General features: G+C 37.3%; 3 protein-coding genes and 1 long non-coding RNA gene across 5 annotated transcripts in view; 2 read left to right on the top strand and 2 right to left on the bottom strand.

The window, feature by feature from the left end:
• LOC110461778 (inositol hexakisphosphate kinase 2-like) overlaps nt 1-1,360 on the bottom strand; it is a 26,164-nt gene extending 24,804 nt beyond the window's left edge. The window contains exon 1 of one of the 2 annotated variants that reach the window (XM_021515432.1): nt 1,059-1,360. The gene's annotated coding sequence lies outside the window, so the exon portion shown is untranslated. Of the gene's footprint in view, nt 1-826; nt 876-1,058 lie in introns of those variants that run through there. The other variant, XM_021515435.1, reaches the window with a different exon arrangement.
• LOC110461779 lies at nt 1,261-6,924 on the top strand. The gene is made up of 3 exons (XR_002464178.1): nt 1,261-1,333; nt 3,972-4,117; nt 6,086-6,924. It is a non-coding gene; the product is annotated as an uncharacterized LOC110461779 (long non-coding RNA).
• Nucleotides 6,925-6,935: 11 nt separating this feature from the next.
• On the top strand, nt 6,936-8,373 carry LOC110461777. Its single transcript, XM_021515430.1, has one exon. The coding sequence runs from the start codon at nt 6,954-6,956 to the stop codon at nt 8,127-8,129; it is 1,176 nt and encodes a 391-aa protein (XP_021371105.1). The 5' UTR covers nt 6,936-6,953; the 3' UTR covers nt 8,130-8,373.
• Nucleotides 8,374-12,350: 3,977 nt separating this feature from the next.
• Nucleotides 12,351-22,208, bottom strand: LOC110461773. The gene is made up of 6 exons (XM_021515427.1): nt 21,055-22,208; nt 17,868-18,022; nt 17,241-17,455; nt 16,117-16,167; nt 14,374-14,490; nt 12,351-13,353 (listed from the first exon to the last, which is right to left on the bottom strand). Exons 1-6 carry the CDS (start codon nt 22,088-22,090, stop codon nt 12,351-12,353), a joined length of 2,577 nt encoding a protein of 858 aa, XP_021371102.1. The 5' UTR covers nt 22,091-22,208.
• Between the last annotated feature and the right edge of the window lie 2,169 nt (nt 22,209-24,377).

Raw genomic sequence — 24,377 nt, forward strand, 5'->3', positions numbered from 1 at the left:
CTCTGTCTCTCTGTCTCTCTCTGTGTCAGTAACACTAAACTTAATTGAAAATATTAATTAATTTAAAAATTGCCATCTTGTATATATATATTTCATTATGTTATAGGGAAAGGGCTTTACATAAGTTGGACAACATGTGCCCAATCCCTTTTGTATATTAGATGCAAATAAAAATATGTTTAAATCAATAGGCACTACAAAAAGGGGCAATAACTCTGTAAATACACGTGCGATCGCCGGATATATGTGCAAAATTACACGTGACGGTGATTTTCTTACATAATGTCAGGATAAACAGACGGAAATCAAAATATAAAGTGTACGGACAAGATTTTTGTAAGCTTCGTGTGGCTTATCCCTTATCTCACCCTCAAGGGGCCGTGAACGATTCTGTTTACCTACAGACTGCACGAGTCAAAGGACGAATGGGGCTTTTTACCCATTAACCAGTAACGATTGTTCCTCAATTTCAAAATTTCACCACAAATGAGTAATCCAGATGTTCACATTGAACGTCGATCCCACAACAAATACACTTCATTGAATTCTTCAAACAGTAGTTACTTTGTATCCGCAAGCACACGTGTATTGCTTTGAAAACGTGACTGTGACCAACCAATTTTTACATACACAAGACCAGAAAGGGTGCGTTGTGTCAGTGCGTGTTGATGTGACACCAGAGTTATATTTATCGCTATGATTGACAGACTTTTTTTCTTCTGTTGTCAAAAGCTCACTCTGACACAAGGGCTCGGCTTACACCAAAAACGTGTACCTATACGTACTACTGTTTGTATGGTACATCAAATTAACACAGTATACTCACAGGCAGGTAAAAACAGAATAATATACACTTGTCCACAGGTTCTTCCTTTCAAAGCCCGAGAAATTTCATGTAAATCCCCGAATACGGAAAAGGTTTCACTTCGTGCATTTAAGTAATCGAAAATAGCATCACAAGGTTACTATATATAGCATCAAATAACCATAATTGACGCGATCATGTGTAATTGTTGATACAGATTAGTACTACAAACCACTCGGCCGGAGATATTTACCTGGCTATAAGAAGGGATCCAAATTGTGGAAATACGTGATAAGCGACTCGCATCACATCCAGCTTGTGTGTTTTGGTACGGTTTACTGTAGGTTGTGTTATCGATGGAACACCAGCTGTCGGCGATACGTACGTGTGTCAGTGTAATAACACATGAACTACAGTTATCAAACCACTTGGTAGTCTGTTCTAACAACGTGACGACGACATTCAACTTCCGTACTGTTTACACACGCACCCAACACATGTGTGTATAGTGAGTGTACTTTCGGCTTGGTGAGTATACAACAAACCCTCAATGAAGAGTTGTGTAGGGGTGTCACGTGACCACCAATATACGTTGAGGTGTGGTCTACGGGAGGTAACTGCGAGTAGTCTGGTCGACATCTTGTATAAAGTAGCCTCCCTTGATTTCCTTTCGGATATAACATTTCGAACACTGTTGTTGATTGTGTTTAGTTTGTGTGTGTCAATTCACCTGTACAGTTGTATGTGTTTAGTTTGTGTGTGTGTCCATTCTCCTGTCCAGTTGTATGTGATCAGTCATCTTAAAGTTTTTTTCATAAGGTAGGGGTACGTTTTTATATATGATTTTACCAAAGCTGTAGTCTTAACCAACTATCGTTGTCATCAACAAGGTCTCGTTCAAAGCCAGTATCAAAATAGTTAAGGAGTAATATTGATTGAAATCAACACCTAATAAGCGTTTTTTTGTGAATTGGTAGCAAATGATCAGATTTTTAAAAAAATAATCCAAGACAGTCTTTACCGAATCCGTACAATTTAATTTCAAACCCATCAGTTCACTTATTAACATATTGATAAAACATATTGTACAATAACTCGACAAACAATACAAAGTGGTACGAGGAGGATAAGGTGTAGTTAAATTCTCAGCTAAAAAAACAATTTTGTGAATTACGTTGTTTTAATTCTTACAATCTCCACTTGCTCGTTTGACATCCCTTAATGACGTACGTTTTATAAGAGATACTTAGATGTACAGAATAGAGTCTTATCCTTGATGAATTCTATCTATGTATGTTACGAGGGTAATTCTTTTTAAAGAATCATGATATTTATAGAATTTACTTGTATGTAAATTTATTACAGAATACAAAGTAAAGTGTACCCCGATAAAAAAAATAAAAATAAAAAATGACAATCAAAGAAAAGACATAAAAAGGCAAAAAAATCCATTTAATATAAATTTGATGCTCGTAAGTAAAATTGAACAATTGAACATATCTTGATATATATCTGTAAAAATTGACATACCTGGTAGCTCTATGAGAAAATGGCAGGAGTGGCCAGGCGTTTTCATTATAAGCTGGACATTTGCCAAATATATCGCTAATGACGGGGACATGCACCTACTTATCCGAACTAGTTAGACTGTTGAGGTCCCCATAGGGTTTTACATAAATAATACATGTCAGTATATCTGTCTCTCCCCATGGGAGGCCTCATTTAACTGTCGCATTACAATGCAAGTGTCAAGTACATTGTATGTATTAGCGCGAGAACAAATCGAGAGCCCGGGGAGGGGGGTTACTTGGTAACTGATGTAGATTCTATCTAGGACTGACTAGTTACACACTATGTACTAATTACGTGTGAAGTCAGTTGACAAAGGACTTGGTTATTTGTACTCATATATCGCCAATAGTATGCATATATACATAAAAACAATACAATATTTAAAACATACACTATTCAATGTAAGATATTTTTGTAAATTAAATTTGATAATGATCACAATGTGGGGAGTAAAACCAAAGTAGCCAATCATTGCTGCAAATCTTCCAATATTAAAAGGACGATTTTGTTCATTTCGAGAAATTGACAAGAGACGATGTTTTCTAAGCGTTCTTAATCAGTAATGAAGAAAAATCTCTAACTATACAATCATACGTTTTAGCGCCAGCTGTCGGTGAACTTCTTACAAACATGTCTTTCCAGCTGAGGAGAGAAAGTGAATTATCGCAATTTTCGTTTTATTCACTTAACTTTTTTGGATTATAAATACTGGCTTTTATTCTGAACCCATATAATATTCCAACAACATCTCGATCATCGTTATAAATGAGTAATTTATTTTACTTTTAACCTACTGATATCGTACTTTGCGCGGTTTGAAATTCTCCCTCTCGAGTGCATACTGTTTCTTTATTATTCAAATCCAACTTTCAACATACATATCATATTATATTTGTATATTATGATACTTATGATTCTTTCTTGCAATGAATTTTGTAAATGAACAAGTATGTGTTATGTGTGAAACCAGACTCATTGCCATTGTGTTGTCGGTCGACAGCGTGGTACTGTGTACGTTTACTTCTCACTGAAAGGCCCGGCAATTATGCTGTTTCAGACACAGAAATATTTATCCTAAGCTTTCAAAAAATTCTTAATTATTTTTAAATCGGTTTATCAAATCTAAAATATGCGACATACCGTTGCTAAACTTATTTTAAGTAAACTGGGTGATTCTCAGGGGCGGGGTAGGTGAGGTGCTGTCTGAAAAACATCATAAATGTAAATATTAAATATATCAAATTAGAAGACATGATGATAGATTTTTCTGTTAATGCCAATGTCTGCTAGACGAAATATTTTCTGCTGAAAGAGGACACATGCTATATGAATAGTCTAACTTATTAAGAAATTTTGATTTGGTATATCAAACAAATTAGGAAAACCAGTGTTTTGTTTGATTAACATAATGAAACGCAGAGAGAAAATGACAAAATGCATAATAAAAATGGAATTTCTTTGCACAAATGTGAAAGTAATCGATTTGATCTGTTTTCAGTCTTTAGTTAAATCTCTGACAACTTAACCAAGCCAGATTATTTTAGTGTTTTGTTACTTATTATTTATACTAAAAAGTAAACGTTATCTCCCGTAGATGTATAATGATAACAGTGCATGCTGGGATTGCTACAAGATACCAGACCCACCCACACGTCAGTACACCACAAGGAAGTCGATACTCCGATTTCTCCTACTACAGCAAAGAAACATTTTCATGACAACACGAAGACTGACGACCAGGTGTGTATACCGTCACAGTGATATATACTGTAATCAAGTTTAATCCCAGGATGATTTACTGTCAGTTTTTTGAAACTTTTATTATTTTATTTCACCTAGTTATCAAGAAAAAGAAAGATTGCCGGAAGAATATTACTGAAATGGTTACATATGACTCAAACTTCTCGGTGGTATGCACAATATTTTATGGAAAATATATCAGAGACTACGTTTCATGACATATACATGATTGATTAAACCTTTACAAAGCATCAGTATTCAGACTTCACGGTTACCAGTGTCCACCCTGTACTTGTATATGCGTCTCCGACTATACAGATGAAGCTGCATATATGCATAGATAATGCACATATTTCTTATCGGTTTTGCACTTACGTTTAACAAGTCACATTTGTAATGCTAGATAGCTATTATAGATAGCGCGGTGTCTCCGAGCGTGTGTGATTAGACTGTTTATACAGTAGTGTTATCGCACAAAACACTAAACTTCTGAGTTACTATCATGACCCCCAACACGAGAACTCCCGAGATAAATTATGACTTAAATCACTCGAGATTACTTATAGTTGGGAAAACCCAATGATGTACCAGTGATAATGTAACTGATCAAATATGATTCCAATTTCGAATTACCTGTACTTGAAGAAAAACATCAAATCTGATGGTAAGCACTGTTCACAGTATGTATAAGGTATGAATTTACGTTCACAGATTACATTTTATCATCAAAACATTAAAAAGTAACACGAAGTGGCTTTCAATTCTCTGTTTATTTTCGTCACGCTACCGCAATTAGTACGCAACTCAAATTGGTACATGGTCATAAAATGTTTTCTATATTATTTTAAAATTAAATTAAAATGTGTATTATTTTCTAATGGTATAATTATAAAGATGTTTGTCAGAATTTCCACTTGATGATTTTATTCAGCGACATTTTAAGAGTACACGATGACTTCAAAGAAAACATGTCAGAAAACCAGAAAACCTGACGACGATACGTTAGAGGATTTTGAAGATGTGAATTATAGGCGTGTTTGATTTTTGAGGTCTGGTCACTATCTGGCAATTGTAGTGTAGTATGGTATTTATAAAGCAATATATTTTGTTGCAATCGGCACATCAACTAGTTGAAATAAAAATATGTTTCATAGCCCGTGATATTACTACTACTAATAATATACAACAGGTATATAGCGCCCTATATAATTTGTAAAATTACTCCAAAGCGCTTCACAACATATGGATAATAGTAATGGTTATAATTGTGAAAACAAAAAACAAAGGCTTACAATCACTTTTATACATTTAAGCAAGAAATGTGCACATAATTGAACAAATAAAAGGGTGGTATTTACATGACGTCTTTGCAAGGATTCTAAAATGCAGACGTGAAGAGGTGAGTTTTGATGTCCCTCTTGAACTTGGCCAGGGTATTTGACTTTCTAATAGCAGATGGTAAGCTTTTCCACAACGTAGCCGAAAACCTCCAAAATCACCTGTTTCCGTAGGTCACAGTACGAGATTTTGGGACACACAACAAAGATTCTGACTCCGACCGCAGTGATCGTGACGGCTGATACAGGGTATTATGTAAAATATATTATTTTTATACAATATTTTAGTAATATAAAATTTTGTGTACCGAATCGGGTACCAAACACGGCCGAAAAAACGGATGAAATCTCTCTCCGAGATTATCCCTCTATCTTTGAAAATAAATTGCTTAGAATCAAAACTGAAAAGAAACATTCCGAATACAAGCTCTGCATTTTAAAATGTCATTGAGAACTGTCAAAAATGTACCAATTGTTGAAGCCTTACGTTATATACAGTGATGGTGTTGTAAGCGTATGTGTGCCATCAAAACAGGGCAATTACTCTTACACAAAATCGTCATATTTAAAATACTGGAGACATTTTGTTTGAATTGGAAATGTCTCTAAATAACCGTTTATGTTGTTACAGGCAATACAACACCAGGTGAAGAAAAACCTTCGTACAAATGTTTATTATGCTGTCGACAATGTAACGCCCCCAGACAACTGTCGTCGTGTTTTCATATATTTTGTACGGACTGTCTGGACACTTACGTCCGGTCAGACCATGTAATTACAGACAACAGGACATACGTACCATGCCCTGTGTGTGACGAACCGTGCTCGACTCCCGATCCCAAGACTCCAGTCAGTTATTGGGCTTCCTCGTTTCCGCTTCACCCGTTGTTCCAAACCCCAAATTATATTGAGACAGGAACCGGGGAGACATTTTGCGAAGGGTGTCTGAGAGATGATGAAAAAAACCACAGCTGAATTCTGGTGTGATGTTTGTATTGAAGACATGTGTAAGCAACGCAGGGTGATGCACAGAAAAATAAAATCCTTTCCAAACATACAGTGATTGAAATAAGTGCCATTAAGAAAGTTGGATCAGACAAACCTGAACAAATTCCCACTGCGTGTCCCAAGCACCCGGGAAAGGAATTGGACACTTACTGCCTCGACCACAATGTACTCTGTTGTATGATGTGTGTGACATTGGCACACAGAGCTTGTCCGAACTTGAATCTTCTCGATGACGTGGCAAATGGTCCAATGGTCGATAGAGGTTTGGTCGAGAGTGAGTTAAACAAGGTGAAACAGGAAACAAAAATCATCGTTGATGAGGACAACCTCTCATTGATTGCGCTCGACTCTGAACATCAGACGATGACTAATCGCATGACCGCAATAATAAAGAAAGCAAAAAATAAACTCGATTTTCTGCACGGTCGTTTCCAAAGCAGCCTTGATGACACCTACAACCGTAATAAATCAACAAGGAATTTCAAGCAAATATGGATAACACAAATCAACTGTTGGCGCTGATGAACCAATGCGGTTCTGACCGTCAGAAATTTATCGTTGAAGAACAATCTAAGCTACAAATCGCTAGACACTTTTGTCGAATGCTGCAGAAAACCAAATACAGACGCAATATATTCAACATGACATTGAACTTTGATGACACAATAGAAAAGGCCATGAACTCGATCACAACTCTAGGAGTTGTAGAGGTGTCACCGTCATTGTCATTGCCCTCACTAGACGCCCTCACATCTATCGAGAGACTGATCGGCACACTTAAGACAATACCGCTCGAGTCGTCTTTCGCTGACGGAACAGCGTCCGATGTAATCGATGAAACAGAAAAGGTACTCCCGTCACAAGAAACACAGCGCGTTGACTTGTGGAACGTGTCTTTGTCCCCTGTCAAGTCAGTGTTGTGTAACTCACGTGGTGGGTCGAACCAGATATGGCTGACAGGAGGAGTGTTTATTAATGGAGAAGGTCTACTTATCACAGACTACTACGAAAATAGGATTCTACTGTTTGATGATCATTATGATTACGTCAGACAGTTTGGCGTGGTCGGCAAACCTTCTCACATCTCACACGGTTTTACTGCCGACGAGGTGCTCATATCGTTATGCAGCAGTCGAACCATTCTGCGATGTACACTAAAGGGAGGTGTCTTTACTTTGAACAGCAGAATATCCACTCAGTTCCGTACCTGGGGTACATCTGTCCTCGGAGACAACATCCTGGCCGGGTCTACAGACGCTGTACAGATTATATTAACTGATGGGACACTAGTTAAGTCTCTAAATACGAGTGGCGGTACTGCTTACGTCACCGTATCACCACGGGGATACTTTTACCACACAGATGATAATGCCATAGTGTGCCGGTCACACCACGGGAAGGAGAAGTTTCGTCAAAATTGTCAGGGTCTGAGAGGACCGTGTGGAATTGACGTGGATCAGGATAGTAATGTATATGTGTGTGGTGGGCTTTCTGGGAACGTCCACCTGGTGTCAGCAGACGGAACAAAGGAGAGGGAACTCCTCCCCGATCTGTCCGGTATAAGGCGACCTTGCGCTGTATTGGTCCATCCCACAAGACTGGAGTTTATTGTGACGTCATCTATGGAGAACGTGGCGTTCACAGTTTACAAGTTCTGTGCTGAGTGATTCCTCCTATACCAAACTGTTTAACACTACCACGTATAGACTTGCTGGAGTGGTCTAGAAAGACCTATTCATTTAGGGGTTGAGTTATGTATACACACTACAGCGACTGCTAATGAGCTGCCAGAGACAAAAAAAACCCACAGTTTTTCCCATTGAAATTGGTGTATAAACTGTTAAGGATGTAAATGAAATGTCCTCACATTTTACAGGAGCATTTCCGCTTTTCCTCGTGTAAAGAAATCTGTCCTGATGTACCCAAATTAGGACAGGCTCCGCGCATCTTTCCTGCGAGAGCTTATAATAGGACCGCGTCATCAATTTTGCCACACTTCATACGTCACTGATGATGGCGCAGTGCAATGGATTCACCATGCAGAACAATCCTGTGTAATCGCGATAGAGAAATCGCAACTCTCCGAATAATACGTTTGGGGTGCTGCACTCGGCAAACACCTGTTTATTATAATTTATTCCCTGGGCGCTGAAGTTAAGATATCAGAGACAATTCAGGCTGGGCTGTGGAGGTGATTGACAGCAAATGAAGTGCGTGTACCATGCAGACAAGTTCATTTCCTGTAACCTAAAGGTTGTAATCGCAGTGTGAACCTGAATCAAAAGCGTAATCTTCACAACTTACAAGTGTTTTGTGTACCAAAAGCGGGAATATATATGATTTATCTGGCTGATATTATGCAAACACGCGGCGTTATCAATAAATCGAATCCTTGTATTTTAAACCAGGCGTTAACTTCAGAGTCTATCTCAGCTGACCTGTTTCATTTTAAAATATGTTATTTTTTCTTGTGTTTATAATGTTCTTGTTATAACTATGGATGGACTGGGTCACTCATTATTTGACACATCCTGGTCCTAACAATATTTAAAATGTGGCTACTCCAATAACTCAAAAAAGTCTGTGTACTGGATATATACATTCTACATAACCAATTTATATCAGTGGCAATCTATAGGCTTATTCAATTTATGATAGGAATTTTTAACCTTTTTCATTGTCTTTTACTTTGTAGAACTATTTTTGTTCTTCACATTGTTACAAAAATACTTTGGAATATTGTATTTCAATATATAACTAGAAACACCATGTCTGCAGTGTTGAATCGCGGGACTTAATTGAAATCAAAAGCACCATGAATTGCAAAAAAACGGTACTGTACTATAATTTGCCTAATTATAAATACATCGAGAACAATATCATGATATGGGTTTTGAATACATTAGTTACAGCCGCCACATAACATTACAATAATTTTAGCTATTCCGATCTTGTTTTCACATAGCAATTAAGACCCTCTCATTACTGTTCATGTATAGCAAACTATGACTGTTCATTTGACCCAAAGAAAAACAATCATTGCTTTCTGGACATCTTTCATATTTCAAAACACAGCAGCATTTATAGTGTAAATGTTTTTGATATCATTAGTTAATGATAGCGATTCTATACATACACAAATGTGGTTTATACAACTAAATTCTGTAATTTCACTAGTCAGCTTATATAGTTGGGCATTGCATGACCTGCAAGCTAATTGAAATAAAGTTAATTAATTAATAAACATTTAAATTACTTAATTCAGGTTTGATGCTTTAATTTCCTTAATTTCCTAATGGCAATGTGTATAAAATTGATTAAAAAGGGTGTTAATTATAACAATATCGTTAATTTACAAGCAATTGATGTTGCCATTTTTATCATTTTTTATTTTTCCTATCTCTTCAATCATTAAATCCTTCATTTTACATTAAAAAAACAATCATCTGTTGTAACTGCATTAAAATTAACAATTAAAAAGATTTTTTTCATCAAATCTTTTCAATATCTATAATTTTACATTTCACGTTGCCTAGTGATTCAAGAAAATGGTGATTTATTTTAGTTATAGTGCATATCTTACTTCTTTGCTATCCCGGATAAAATTAATAGCTATATACATGCACACGTCTTTTGTTCGTTGTATTTTCAAACCATTTCGCACGCCAAGGATTGCTTTCCCTTTTTAAAGGAGAGCAACTTGTATGATATGTAATTAATTACCTGAATGAAGTTTAATAAAAATAATTTGTCACACCAGAGTCCTTTCATGGTTCTTTAACGAAAATATAATAAACATGTAAGTAATAGCCTCTCACCAAATTAATTCCCCGGCGCATAAATGGTGTGTGACGTGTAATGATGTTAGCAGGAATGTTGTGCTACTCTTGCATCATCGCTTGAGCGAGTTCTTGTAAGTAGATGTCAGATCTATAGACTGACCAGTTTGGACATTGTTTTGCCTTAGATTTACCTGCTCACGAGACTGATGTGTGACGTTGCGTAGCTTGTTAGAACATGGTATATGCTCCATAAGGCTACAAAAAGCGGACGACGACAGGTCTCAATATTTCGCCTCGACGGTTCGCAGTCAAGTGTTCGTTGACGTCAACTACAAGTACCACTCCAATCCATGACACTACAGACACCAAAATGGCTGCAACAGACCGCGTTTTCATTGAGGACGCCACATTCTCTGTCCCTATATTGTGGCTAATGACCAATACATAGCGAGAATATAACATGATTCCGCTGTCTTAATAGTCAAAGATGGCTGAGCCCAACAAGATGACTAGCAGAAACTTCTTGATATCTTTTATAACAGTTTTGCAGTTAAACAAAAGTGGTTTGACACAACTTCGTATCTTGGAATTAAACACCATGGTCAAATTCGCACCAATATCTTTATGATGACAATTGCACATATTTCTTAAACGCAAAAAAAATCGGGGATTTATAGATTTCTAGGTGGCGTATCAAGTAACTTTTCTATTATCTTTTTTGTTATTTATGAAACAACAAGAACTGATGTGTACATTCTTTAATTGCACAGCATGATCAGGTGTAGACATAAAAGGCCCTGAAGTGTCTCAAGGTGAATGTGAGTGAAACTGATCATACCGAAATCAATTGTAATTATATACAGGATATATTACCAATACATTATAATAAGTAAATCTAACGCAGTATAGAAGCATACAAATGAGGATTCAGTCTTTTACAACCCTCGACATATAGTTCAATGTTCGTCCATAACCATACTTTAATATTTTTGAACTTTTACACATAAGTGAGATAATAGACAACATACAAAAATGGATTTCTGATGTGATTGAGATCCTCTTCTAAAGTTAAACACCATACATTTAATACATGTAATAAATTATAACATATCACACTTACTAATCGTATGCTTCCTTTTGTTCGTATGTCATAACACAGACAATCTGATTAAAATACAAATGTTGATTTATCCCTGAATGCGTAGAGTATAATGAAGATATGTATTTTAATCAAACACGGGAAAATTAACCAAAGTTCTCAATACAGAGCAGAACATATAATGGAACAAATGGAAGCAAACCCAAAAGTACAACGTTATAAATAGAATTGTTTGAAAGACTGTACGGTATTATATGTATAACTGTTAATTTACAAAATATTTATTTTCACGTAAATTTGAATAAAAAATATTGATCGCAATTCAAAACTTCTTTTAACAATTATTCACAACATGAAAGTTTATGTCTTCGCGAAAACAAAATGGCATTAAAAGAGATCAGTTCGCGAATTTAAGGATGAACAGAATACAATTTATCTACAGAAAAGATTTGAAAGACAATGGTTTCATATGACAAGTTCATAAAATAAATATACAAATTCCACAATTCTTGTGTTCTCATTGGTTGTTCACAAATCATATAAACGCTCATTCTTTATGTAATAGTGATTCAATTTAACATTGATCTGGTGTCTAATTAGAAGTTGAAATCTTGAATATAATTTCACATTAAAAAAAGGAGATTCAATAATTAAAATACCATGAAAACTGTCCTTCGTTCCAAAGTGTTCACCCTTTCTAATAGAATAAGTATTAAGTGAACAACAAATTTGTGCATTACTTTAAATATATTACAAATACCTTGATGGGCTAAGGACTAAGTTTATACATGATATGCTTTATGTTACACACATTATAAAAGTAGGTCACTGCTGCCTTATTCACAACGACAAAAATGATATCTGTATAATTTTATGAATATGTCGTTCGGAAAACTTTCAACATGTATGTTCATGTTTTGTCAAACCTAAAAGTTCAGGTTGTACACTATCTACATGTTCAGATCGTTCTCTGTGTAAATGTTCATGTTGTTCAACAATGTTTACGTTCATTTTCTGTCTACAGGTTCAAGTACATGTTCCCAATCCCCTTGTACATGTTCCGGTTGTTCCCCATCCTCTTGTTCATATTCCGGTTGTTCCCCATCCCCTTGTACATGTTCCGGTTGTTCCCCATCCCCTTGTACATGTTCCGGTAGTTCCCAATCCCCTTGTACATGTTCCGGTTGTTCCCAATCCCCTTGTACATGTTCCGGTTGTTCCCCATCCCCTTGTACATATTCCGGTTGTTCCCCATCCCCTTGTACTTGTTCCGGTTGTTCCCAATCCCCTTGTACATGTTCCGGTTGTTTCCCATCCCCTTGTACATGTCCCGGTTGTTCCCCATCCCCTTGTACATGTTCCGGTTGTTCCCCATCTCCTTGTACATGATCCGGTTGTTCCCCATCCCCTTGTACATGTTCCGATTGTTCCCCATCCCCTTGTACATGTTCCGGTTGATCCCCATCCCCTTGTTCATGTGCCGGTTGTTCCCAATCCCCTTGTACATGTTCCGGTTGTTCCCCATCTCCTTGTACATGATCCGGTTGTTCCCCATCCCCTTGTACATGTTCCGGTTGTTCCCAATCCCCTTGTACATGTTCCGGTTGTTCCCCATATCCTTGTACATGATCCGGTTGTTCCCCATCCCCTTGTACATGTTCCGGTTGTTCCCCATCCTCTTGTACATGTTCAGATTGTTCCCCATGTACATGTTCAGTTTGTACTTCGTCTGTACGCCAATCTGTTACTTCTTCTCTCTGGGTTGCTTGTGCCCAATCTTGCTGATCAGATCTAAAAACCCTTACGTAATGTGCCATGCTGATCCTATAACAGTGAGGGTACGTTAACCGAACAAGCCGCCCCTCTCCCATGTTGCTGTAAAACCACCAGCTTCCCTGTGGTAAGCCATCAGCTGAAAATTCCCTATTTGGCACAAAAACTCTCGACACCAAATGTTGAATATCTGTCGTAGGTCCAGGCACAGTGTACGTAACAGCGGCCAGGTAATACCTGTAAAACAGGTACAAATCAAAGTGCTTATATATCACAGCCACATTTAGATAACAAACAATTGATGATATTTAAGTTAATAAAATACTCGAAATGATATATCGGTAGTTCAATGAATGCATACAATAAATATATTTATCACAGAATGTACTGTGTTATCAAATGAATATACCCATGTCATATTTTTTGGAGTATTAACCCATGTAATAAGACCTTTCAGCCCTGTGATTGATTGTAAGTTTCAATTATTTTAATTGTGACGTTACGCCTAGGACAAGTACATGACGTCACAAACGTACGCACTGTAGTAAAAAATTGCGGCTTTTTTACATTTCAAGATTGCTGCCGTTTTATCCGAATAAATGCCACAAATCTTGATTATGTGATAAAAAAGATCTTACACTCGTTTTCATTTCATATGAAATTTATGAAACTCGTATCATGAAATGGAAACTCCTATGAACCTATATGTAAGAAATGTTCGTACAGAATTAAATGGAAGCCAATGCCAATAGAATGGAACACCAATTAAAGTTTTAATTTCTCAATGAAACTACCAAATATTGATTTTATTTGCAAATGAAATTAAAGAGATTCAGTTTGCTTGTGTTAATAAATTTCAGACTGTTTAGAAAATATTAATCTGCAGCAACAGTTTAAAAATGAGTATCATAAAAAAGGTGACACATTCTTTGTTTTCTACATTTAAAGTCATATAGTGTTTAAATGATTTATTGATGACAAGGCACATCCATGCCAATGAAGGATTTTATTTTAACATTGAATTTACCCGTAGATTTGAACACAATCCAGTATATCCAGTGTTTCATGATACACTTACACAAGTTTCAGATATTCACAATCGGGTTTAATTATACGGTTGATTTCACGTAGTTGTTCCTGAGACAACATCAATATGCACTCTCAGTTCATTTACTTTTTCTCAAAACTAACAATATGCATCACCTAGTGAAAATATGAGATTGAATCCATATACTATATAATAAATTGTTGACCAACCTTTCACCAGCAAAGGTTATGTTTGGGCTGATACGGTGTGAATCCTCCTGGAAACTACCGAGATTCGCCAACAGTAGCGACAGGAAAACAGGCGGTCTAGGAAACACCATCACCTGCCTAGATACCAGACATACAAGTACAATAAGTGGCGTATATTCACTGATAAAATAATCACATGTATTCGCCTGACACATGTAAAACCAACCTCATATCCATCAACTTCTAGGTAAAGCCAAACTCACAATCTCACACAACCAGCTTCTATGTGAAGCCAATCTCACAAACTCACACAACCATCTTCTATGTAAAGTCAATCTCACAAACTCACACAACTATCTTTTCTTATTTGTAAATCCGAAATAAACAGACTCACATCAACATCTTCTTGGTAAAGTCAAACGCGCAGACTCATACCACCAACTTTTAGGTAAGGCAAAACTCACAAACTCATATCAGCACCTTTATGTTCTTGCGTATTAACACTTTTTTCCGTGGAGCAAAAAACATCGAATTATTCTTCGAGCTCTTATCAAGAATCCAATGGCACTGTTATATCATGAGATACATTATATATTGTCACTCACATTTAAATGTAGAGTGGGTAGTGTCTATATATATGTATATGTATTATGGGAGAAACAATATCCATGATTCAGGGTACACATTCTTGATCACTGGAGTTAACACCGCGGTTCCGTGGAGTTAACACTGTGGTTCAGTGGAGTTGACACCTTGATTCAGTGGAGTTGACACCATGATTCAGTGGAGTTAACACCGTGGTTCAGTTGAGTTAACACTGTGGTTCAGTGGAGTTTACTGTGGCTCAGTGGAGTTAACACTGTGGTTCAGTGGAGTTAACACCGTGGTTCAGTGGAGTTAACACCGTGGTGCAGTGGAGTTAACACCACGGTTCAGTGGAGTTAACACTGTGGTGCAGTGGAGTTAACACCGTAGTTCAGTGGCGTTAACACTGTTGTGCAGTGGAGTTAACATCGTGGTGCAGTGGAGTTAACACCGCGGTTCAGTGGAGTTTACACCGCGGTTCAGTGGAGTTAACACTGTGGTTTAGTGGAGTTGACACTGTGGTTCAGTGGATTTAACACTGCGGTTAAAAGGAGTTATCACTGTGGTCCAGTGGAGTTATCACTGTGGTCCAGTGGAGTTATCACTGTGGTCCAGTGGAGTTAACACTGTGGATTACTAGTGATAACACTTTTGATTACTGGAGTTAACACGGTGGATTACTGGAGTTAACACGGTGATTAAGTGGAGTTAACTGAAGTTGACACCATAGTGCATTGTAGCGTACAGTATTTTGTCAATGTGATTTAATATCAATTTCAATTTGCTCCTAATTGATTGGTCGAAATGAAAATATCGTGCTGTATTTTTCATATCGTGTGATTTTACTAAATATGGTAATTAGATATATTATGGCACTGCAAAGATATGTTTACTTCTGTTTACATCATCCGGACTGGGCGAGGGGGGAGGAGAGGGCAGTTTGAGGGACTTTGGTAACGACTGTCGTTACAACCAGAACTAGTCGTTGATAGTCGTTCACCAAAGAAAGATGTCGAAATATCCTAAACGCATGAGTAAATATGTTTTACATCATACATGTAAGAATGATATTGTGTTTTGTTCAGTTACTATCATCTTGAAATATTATTTACTAAATACTTTATTGTTATTTGCCTTTAGAACTGAATTATTGGATACGAATGAAATAATTGAACTTACTCTGCCCTTGTCTCATAGGCGGAGACTGCTTCGGCTATATCTTGCCATTCACTGTAGAGAAACATAACATAGATAGTTAACCAACTAAACTGAGGTACATGCTAACGTAGTATGAAACTAATGACAGAGTGGCGTGTGTCAAAATATAATATTATGTTAAACAAAACGGGAGATAAATAAAAAAATAAAATAAAAAAACACCATGATTTCTACCACCAATTAAAACCAGGAAAGTTTGCTCCATTGATATTAAATTAGATATACGTCGAAAAATTAGAATTTTTTGACAAGACAGTACAGATAAGGCTAAACATTTACTAGACTTTTTCATACAATAATATGAATAGCATTGGTAAATACCCTATAAATAGAAATCGTTGTAAAATATCCGCTCTTGTTTCTTTGCCGCAAAAACGCCTCGGTAAAAAGAACGGTATATATTCACTTAAACATATTTCAAACTTGTTTTCGACTTTTGAAGTTAAACCACGTCCCGCGGTTTTTTCCCAAAAAACATTTTACAAAACACGTGTATTGCATAGTAAATGCGTAGTAAAACGGCTCACGTGCCCAAACCTCATCCATGCGAATGGTTGAATCGTAAAATTCATTATGGGAGTAACGATGTCACGTGAGTTTCTGCTTACTTCCATATATAGTGATTTCCCTGACCTGTGACATGAAGTAGAATAGTGTGCTTCCACCGGGTATCGAACCCACGATCTCTAGGTTCCTAGTCGGACGCTCTACCACTGAGCTATAGGGGATTTCCCTCTACCTCGTAGCTAGAAGGCGACCTTTATCCTATGTACAATTTAAATTTGCCACAAGAGTAAGGGTTATATTGTAGTTGTATTGACAGACGAGGCTTCTACATGTGGCTGATTGATATAGCCATCTGTACCTACGCTTACACTCTTCTCAGTATTTAAGCTTACCTGACATAAAAAAAAAACCATACATGACCGGATCAATTTAGCCCATATTTACTCCTGCTGATGGCGATTCCTGTATAACAGAACCCTAAAATGTCACCCGAATCGAATAATATATTATAAAGTCTGACACTTTTACACAGTTGATGGGTGGAGAAGTAAAGTCATATGACAGTGTTTTGTATTTACCTTCCGTTGTCTCTTTGCCCTTGTAGAATTACATGCGGTAATTGCACGAGGCCGTTCGATCCGTTCACCGTGTTGAAGCAATGAGTAAGTTGAGACTCCAACAACGTCAGAATTCTCTGAGGTTCACTTGAGCGCATGTCGTGATTTCCACATAGCTTCCACTTGGCCTCTGATATATGGCCTTTCTTCCATAGCCGATGGGACTCAACAAGATTCTGCAGTGACAAACACGTTCAGAACTCTCTGTTAAACTGTCTGGTATTGGATCACGGTTAACACTGACTACGTTTGAACTAGATTGTCATAAACAAATCATCATTTGATCATTGTAAATCCTTAGATCCTTAGAAGTAAAAACTAAGACACACTGAATACGACAACTGTGCTTTGCATTATTTCAATACTTGAAATGAGTGGTTTACCTTCTTAATAAAGAAGACATTTAGGTTGAACTTAACAAAGGTACACACAAATGACTTCAATGCAATAAACCCTTAACACTCATAATTAAATTGATATCATAGTAAATTACAGTCCTATAAGTGAAGGGATTCTGAGCAACTCCCTCGCGTTTACACCTCTTCAGAAGCGCGTCATGGGTAACAGTATATGCACTAAAGAACTTACCACAAACAGGGGAATTCCGTCATCAGCAAGACGTCTCACCTCACGAAGTAAACATGGGCAATTATCCAGTTGTGTATACACCATGTTCAACCAGTTGTCAAGACTGCACGTGTTTATCGGGCCACCCTCTGCACTGTCACCACCTGGACATAAACCTAATAACGGAGGGAACAACCAAATTATATCAGTGTTAATTTTACTGCACAGGTAAATAAATCGTAGTGGGCAAGGTCAAGTTGAATAGTTATTCTTTATTCAAAATTTAAAAGTACCTGCAACTGATGTGCACATGTCGTTACCAAACTTTTGAAATGTTCCATAGACAGTAGGTATAGAGATTATTCACGCCGAATTTAATTAAGACAGGAACCATACGAGTTGGGCACCGGCATCCACTGTAATATTTTTATTTTATAGAAAATTATTTTCTAACTTTACTGCCCCTCTCCCCTAACAGTAGACGGTAGAAGAATGTTTAATTAATAAGGAGATTAGTATGCATTTAATATTTTCTTCGTTTTCATCTATTGTTGCGAGTTTCTAGAACATTTTCAAAATATGAATCATCTTGCATATGACGGAAGTCTTGTGTTACTACGGACCTCTTCTCCTTGGGCTTTCTCTTACTGTCCTTCCTCACTTATATGACAACTATCCCACAATTCGCAGGCAGATGTATAAATTCTTAGAATGTTATCGCTATTCCGAAGGTATTTCAGTCTCCGTAAGACATGTATTTCTTTTTTTATAAAAGAACTCTAAATCACACTGATATGATCACCCTACTTTGTACTTGAGTTAAACGTAAATCCTTTATGCTTATGATGTTCGGCAATTGTTTAAAGTCGTTCATCAAAAAACAAAATCTTAATTTTCCTCAATGCTACACAGTGTATTAGAAATATTAATTATTACATCAGTTTTATATAGGGTACATGTAACCAACAATTATGTAGCCATATATTAAGAGACTAAAGTTCTCTATTCAATGTCGTTTGAATGTCAATACATAAAGATGACCATTTTAGTGAAAATGAATCATTTTGCAAAGAGACGAGCAGTATTTTCAAACACCCGGCAATGCCATTAAAAACAATTAGAATTGTGTAAAAAGACCTAACCACAAAGACAATTCACGAGAAATTTCATAGGACTTGAATTTTGCCATCAAACCTTCATGCCGAACTCGATCGACAGCTTTAGAAATGTCACAGAATACCATACATGCATGGTTGTCCCTCCAAAGCGATGGATATGTTATGAAAACTTTCAATGAGCTTATAAACTGTGAAAAGGCCAGGCATAACAAAACACCCAGACTGATGCTTATAAAATAACAAGCTTTCTACGATTTAAGTATGCATGTGTTTGCAAATTACCCTTTCACCAACTTTGGATAATAGAAAAAACACCATTGATGCGCGAAAGAGTGTATATTTTTTTAATTTTCAGTGACCGCTTATTTCGTATTCCAAGTAAACAAACTGATGGGCTATAAACCAAAACTCTGTCGAAAGATTCAGGTGTCGAGTACCGAATAATATTATTCTATAACCCTGGACAGGTGAGTCCGCACTTTAACCGGTGCAAGAATATAAGACTCTTTCATGCCCAGGGGTGTAAAATATATTTATATCCCCTCCGGATTTTCAAATTTGGCAAAACCCTCGTCAAAGCCTCGGGTTTAACCAAATTTGAAAATCCCTCAACCTATCCTACACCCTTGGGCATGAAAGTGTATTTTTCTCTCATTCCAATCACCAGAATAAGCTCAGAAACCATCAAAATGCGTTTGAACTGGCCTCCATTTTGAAAATATCAATTTCTCCCCCGAGCTTTTTAGACGAAAACGAATCAGTCAGCCAGATAATTAGCAAACAATGTTTGCGCAGAAAAAATAATCACATCTTTCTAACATGTACGGTAAATATATAATAAAAGGTTTTAGTTTCATCAGGTCGCCTTTTCCGCATTGCGGCATCGGAGAGTTCCAAATTCATGACATCACGTCTTTGTTGAGCCATTTTGACGTCACGTCATGAAAAAATGGGGGGTGTAAAATAGCCTACACCCCTTTCTTACCTGGACAGCTCTATCTTACACACAGTGAAATGAGCGAAATTCCTTTTCTCACATACTTCACAGGGTGATCCCGTTGTTGCTAGGGAAAATATAACTCTTTCTCGCAAACTAGAACGAGATATCCGCATTTAGGCGGTGTTGGAAAATTATATCCGACCCACGGGTCTAGATCGCTTACACGCACAAACTGGCGGAGGAATTATAGTGACCTTTCGGGGTCATGCTATTGTTCGTGATGTCATTTTATGACGTTCTGAGGTCAGTCAGGGTCGTTGACGTCATTAACAATTGCAATCCTGCTGCATATGCAAATGAGAAATGCGCGGACAGTTTACAACTTTACTAGTAGAGCAGCTGTTTTTACGGGGTTTAGGTAATTAGCAAGTAATATAATCCATCCCTGTGTGTTTGCTGAGTCTATCTTACATGGGCGTGACGTCACAATGGCTCAACAATGACGTGGCGTCACGAATTTGGAAAACACTGATACCGCAATGCGGCAAAGGCAACCTGATGAAATTAAAACCTTTTATGATATATTTACCGTACACGTTAGAAAGATGATATTATTTTTTCTGCGCAAACTATTTTTGCAAATATGAGGTATGCTAAATCTCGCTGACGAAGTATTTTTCGTCAAAATGCTCAGAGGAAAAAAAAATATTAAAATGGTAGCCAGTCCAAACGCATTTCAATGGTTTCTGAGCTTATTCTGGTAGTTGGAATGAGAGAAAAATACTATGTCATGCCCAAGGGTGTAGGATAGGGAATTTCACCCTCGGGATTTTCAAATTTGGCAAAACACGAGTCGACAATACAATGATGTCACGTCACCAATCTATCAACGTCACGCAACCTTGAATTTAGCCTGTAATGTTAACATAACATTGTATATATATTACACAATGGGTAAACAGGGTAGGAAAAAAAGAATCGTTCACCCCATTCTGCTAAGTTTCTTGTTTTGCAACTTAAGAATCTTCCCCCTCGGGTTGAGATTCCCCTATCTCATAACGGATCATAACGTCGCCCAGTCTAAAAACAGACCTGGTGTTCCAAATGCACAAGCTTTTGTAAAATGGATCAAAATCTCGAGTTGACTTACCTTGAATACCCCTTTCCTGTTCATTTGATTGGTCTACGGCCTGTTCGTCGTCAGGACATAAGCTCTGTATTGTGTAGCGACCCTCCTCAATCATCAGCTGCGGTATGTTCATAGGCAGCGTAGAGCTGGGAGCATTACAGAACTGGTAATCATGCTGTGACCCAGAAAAACACAGACCCGCTCGCATATTTTGATTTTGTGTTTCTTCCACTGGGTTTACGTAATTTGTATTCGGTAATCTTTCATTAGTTGCCTCCACAATATCAATCGGAGTAGCTGTTTGTAAGCGATGAGAGTTAGACGGAGTAATGAATTGATCATCCATTTGATTTAATGTAAACCACGTTAAAATTAAACACAAAATCAGGATACCAAGTCTATATCCGGTGTTGCGTTTTCCACGCTGATTATTCGCGCCATCGAATCCGTCAGTGTCATGGGAGTCCTCCTCTGGCTGTGAAATTTCCCCATCGTCATCTTCACCCTGTGTTTCTTCGTCGTCAGGGCCGTTTGCTGTATTTTCGTTGACTTCGTCTATTGTGGCAGTATTTGTTTTTTTGTCAAGGTAAACAAAGCAGAAGCCGTCCGGACTATCTTCTGATGAACCATCCGACTCTACAAGTCCTGTGTCACCCGTGACATCATCTGTCTCTCTGGGTCTTGTTTCACCAGTGGGATCATCTGACTCTCTGGGTCCTGTGCCACCAGTGGGATCATCTGATTTTCTGGGTCCTGTGTCACCAGTGGAATCATCTGACTCTCCGAGTCCTGTGTCACCAGTGGGATCATCTAACTCTCTGGGTCCTGCTTCACCAGTGGGATCATCTAACACTCTGTGTCCTGTGTTACCAGTGGGATCATCTGACTCACTTGGTCCCGTGTCACCAGTGGGATCATCGTTTAAATCAGGATTCACCTCTTCAATTCTATTATTTTCAATCCCAATATCAGTGTGCCCCTCTTCTACATCAGTGTTTCCCCCGTTATTTTCCTCTGATTCTAGAAGGGATCCGTTTCTGAAGTTTCCTTCAGCCATGGTATATTTTTAAAATCTGAAAAGGGTAAATCAAACAGTCTGATTCGACAGTCAGTGAAACAAATGGCGCGTATGGTACGCTGAACGCCGATATGACAAGATCTTAAAATACACAACTGATGACCACATATGTACCTGCATTCGGTGACTCAGTGTCTAATTACAGTACGTGTATCAGATATGTTGTTCATTACATTATAAATACATGTACTGCATGGAAATATATACAAGAAAACCAACAAAACAGAGATGCAATAAACATCAATTATATAGGTCAATTGGTGTTTAACATATTAAGTTCCATAATTATGTAATGTTAAAGATACTTTATGTATGTATACGACATCTTAATTAATATCCTTTTGTATGGCCGACATTGGCGTGATGGTGAACATTTCTCGTCGTCAAATGTTTGGTCAGGAATTTTACTCTGTATCTGCAGCTCAACACAGGAATACGTAGTAAATTAATTTGGAAATCTGACGTCCGCTTAGAAAATTGTCCGCTTTCCCCTAATTTTGTCAATGCAGTACAAAGTGTAGTGAACTTGGTGACCAAAGCTTTTTTCTCTCGCTTAGCTGTCTGTGTTTTCCCCACAGTTTGTTTCATTGGGAAAGAAGGCTACCGGTCTTCTTTTGAGAAAAGTAAGCATTTCATCGGATGTGCTCGAGATCTGCACTGACTTGCTACTGGTGTCAACATTAAATTGTTTAGTCATTGCATGCCATCAGTGTTGTAGATTAGTTGTACTTTGTATTTGATTTTAATAAGGAAACATATATATTAAAGATAAAAAAAATCATGAAATTATCTGTTCATAATCCAATGAAAAGTATCTATGTCATCTGTCCAGAGATAGATAGTTTTTCCTTTCGTTTTGACATTTTGCGTGTTAGCTTTACCACGAAATTAGATTAGATCTAAGTCCGTGGCTTTACAGAGAATCTCAAAACCCCGCGAGCTATATATATATATACCTGGATCTATTTTAAAACGTTGACGTCTGGTTTACTAGAGCTGGTTACTATGGTCTGATACTTTAACAATATCGACACAGATACCGTTTTAAAGGCTGATTTATTATCCTACCATGTAATGTCGGGCACGTACAGTAGAATACGTTACTCCGGACACAAAGGATTCAGAGATTTCGAAATAGCGAGTTTCTGTACCCGGAGTCCGCATAAGTAAAGTTGCCATATATCCGTCATCTAAGTTTAGTATTTATTGGACGTGAATAAAATAGCACACAATCGATTCATAAAGAGTAAGTTGTTTTCTAGAACCACGAAACACACAATGTTTATAACTCGTCAAAACAAAACCGGGAGAATATATTCAATATATGTTGTTGGATATTGAGTATGTAGTACATCATACAAATGTAGGTACTTCGGTATTCCTTGTCTGATGGGAGACCTATTTCCTTTTACTTGTGTGGCTGGTCATACAAATTAATATAATTTCAACCGTTTGACGGGTAGGAAGTAGGGTGAAATTATTTTATCGTTGTTATGCAGTGCCAATAGGTGGCGTGATGATCTGTGATTTGTACGTGCAAATCCCGACCGCGTGTTACCTGTACGTGTACGTGTCATTCAGGCGACTCTGGTAGCGGCAGGTAGACGTGAAAGTTAATTTTTACATAATTAAAAATTGGGAGTGAGTTTTGGCGGAAATAGAATTTACAATTAGATTAATTTTATATCTGCTATACATATATTGGTAATCAGTGATATAGGGAGTAATCTGGAACGGACAAAGTTTATGATAAATCTATAATTAAATGCAATCCTTTGTTTGTAAGTGCAAACATGCTTTATGTCCATAAAATGTGTTGATGTGTATGAAAATGATTTGTTTAATAAATCAGTCGCAGTGCCTCTGTCGCAGTGAAATACATTTCTGTATTTTGTGTTGTTTATCCTATTGGATAATTGAATAGAGAAGGCTAGAACTCAAAAAGAAATAAAGATCATTAAAAAGTTACCTTTATTCAAAAGACTTCATTCACAGTATCAGAATTAATATTGTTACTCTACTTTAGTACTGTTAAACCAATACAGATTCCTTGTGTACCCTGCCTTCATTTTAATAAGACATGTACTATTGTGCTGTCTATTTAGACATAATAAATACATACCCGGTTCGTATGTGAGAGTATTATAGTGGAATATATAATACTTGACAAAGGCCGGATCGGATCGGCCTGAGTTTATCCAATCTAATTAAAATGATAACGTTCGCATCGCTTCCGTTTACTGATATGTCTTCCAAGCGATGTGTA

Source organism: Mizuhopecten yessoensis, unplaced genomic scaffold (genome assembly GCF_002113885.1).
Source record: "Mizuhopecten yessoensis strain PY_sf001 unplaced genomic scaffold, ASM211388v2 scaffold10661, whole genome shotgun sequence".
In the NCBI taxonomy this organism is placed as follows: Eukaryota; Metazoa; Mollusca; class Bivalvia; order Pectinida; family Pectinidae; genus Mizuhopecten; species Mizuhopecten yessoensis.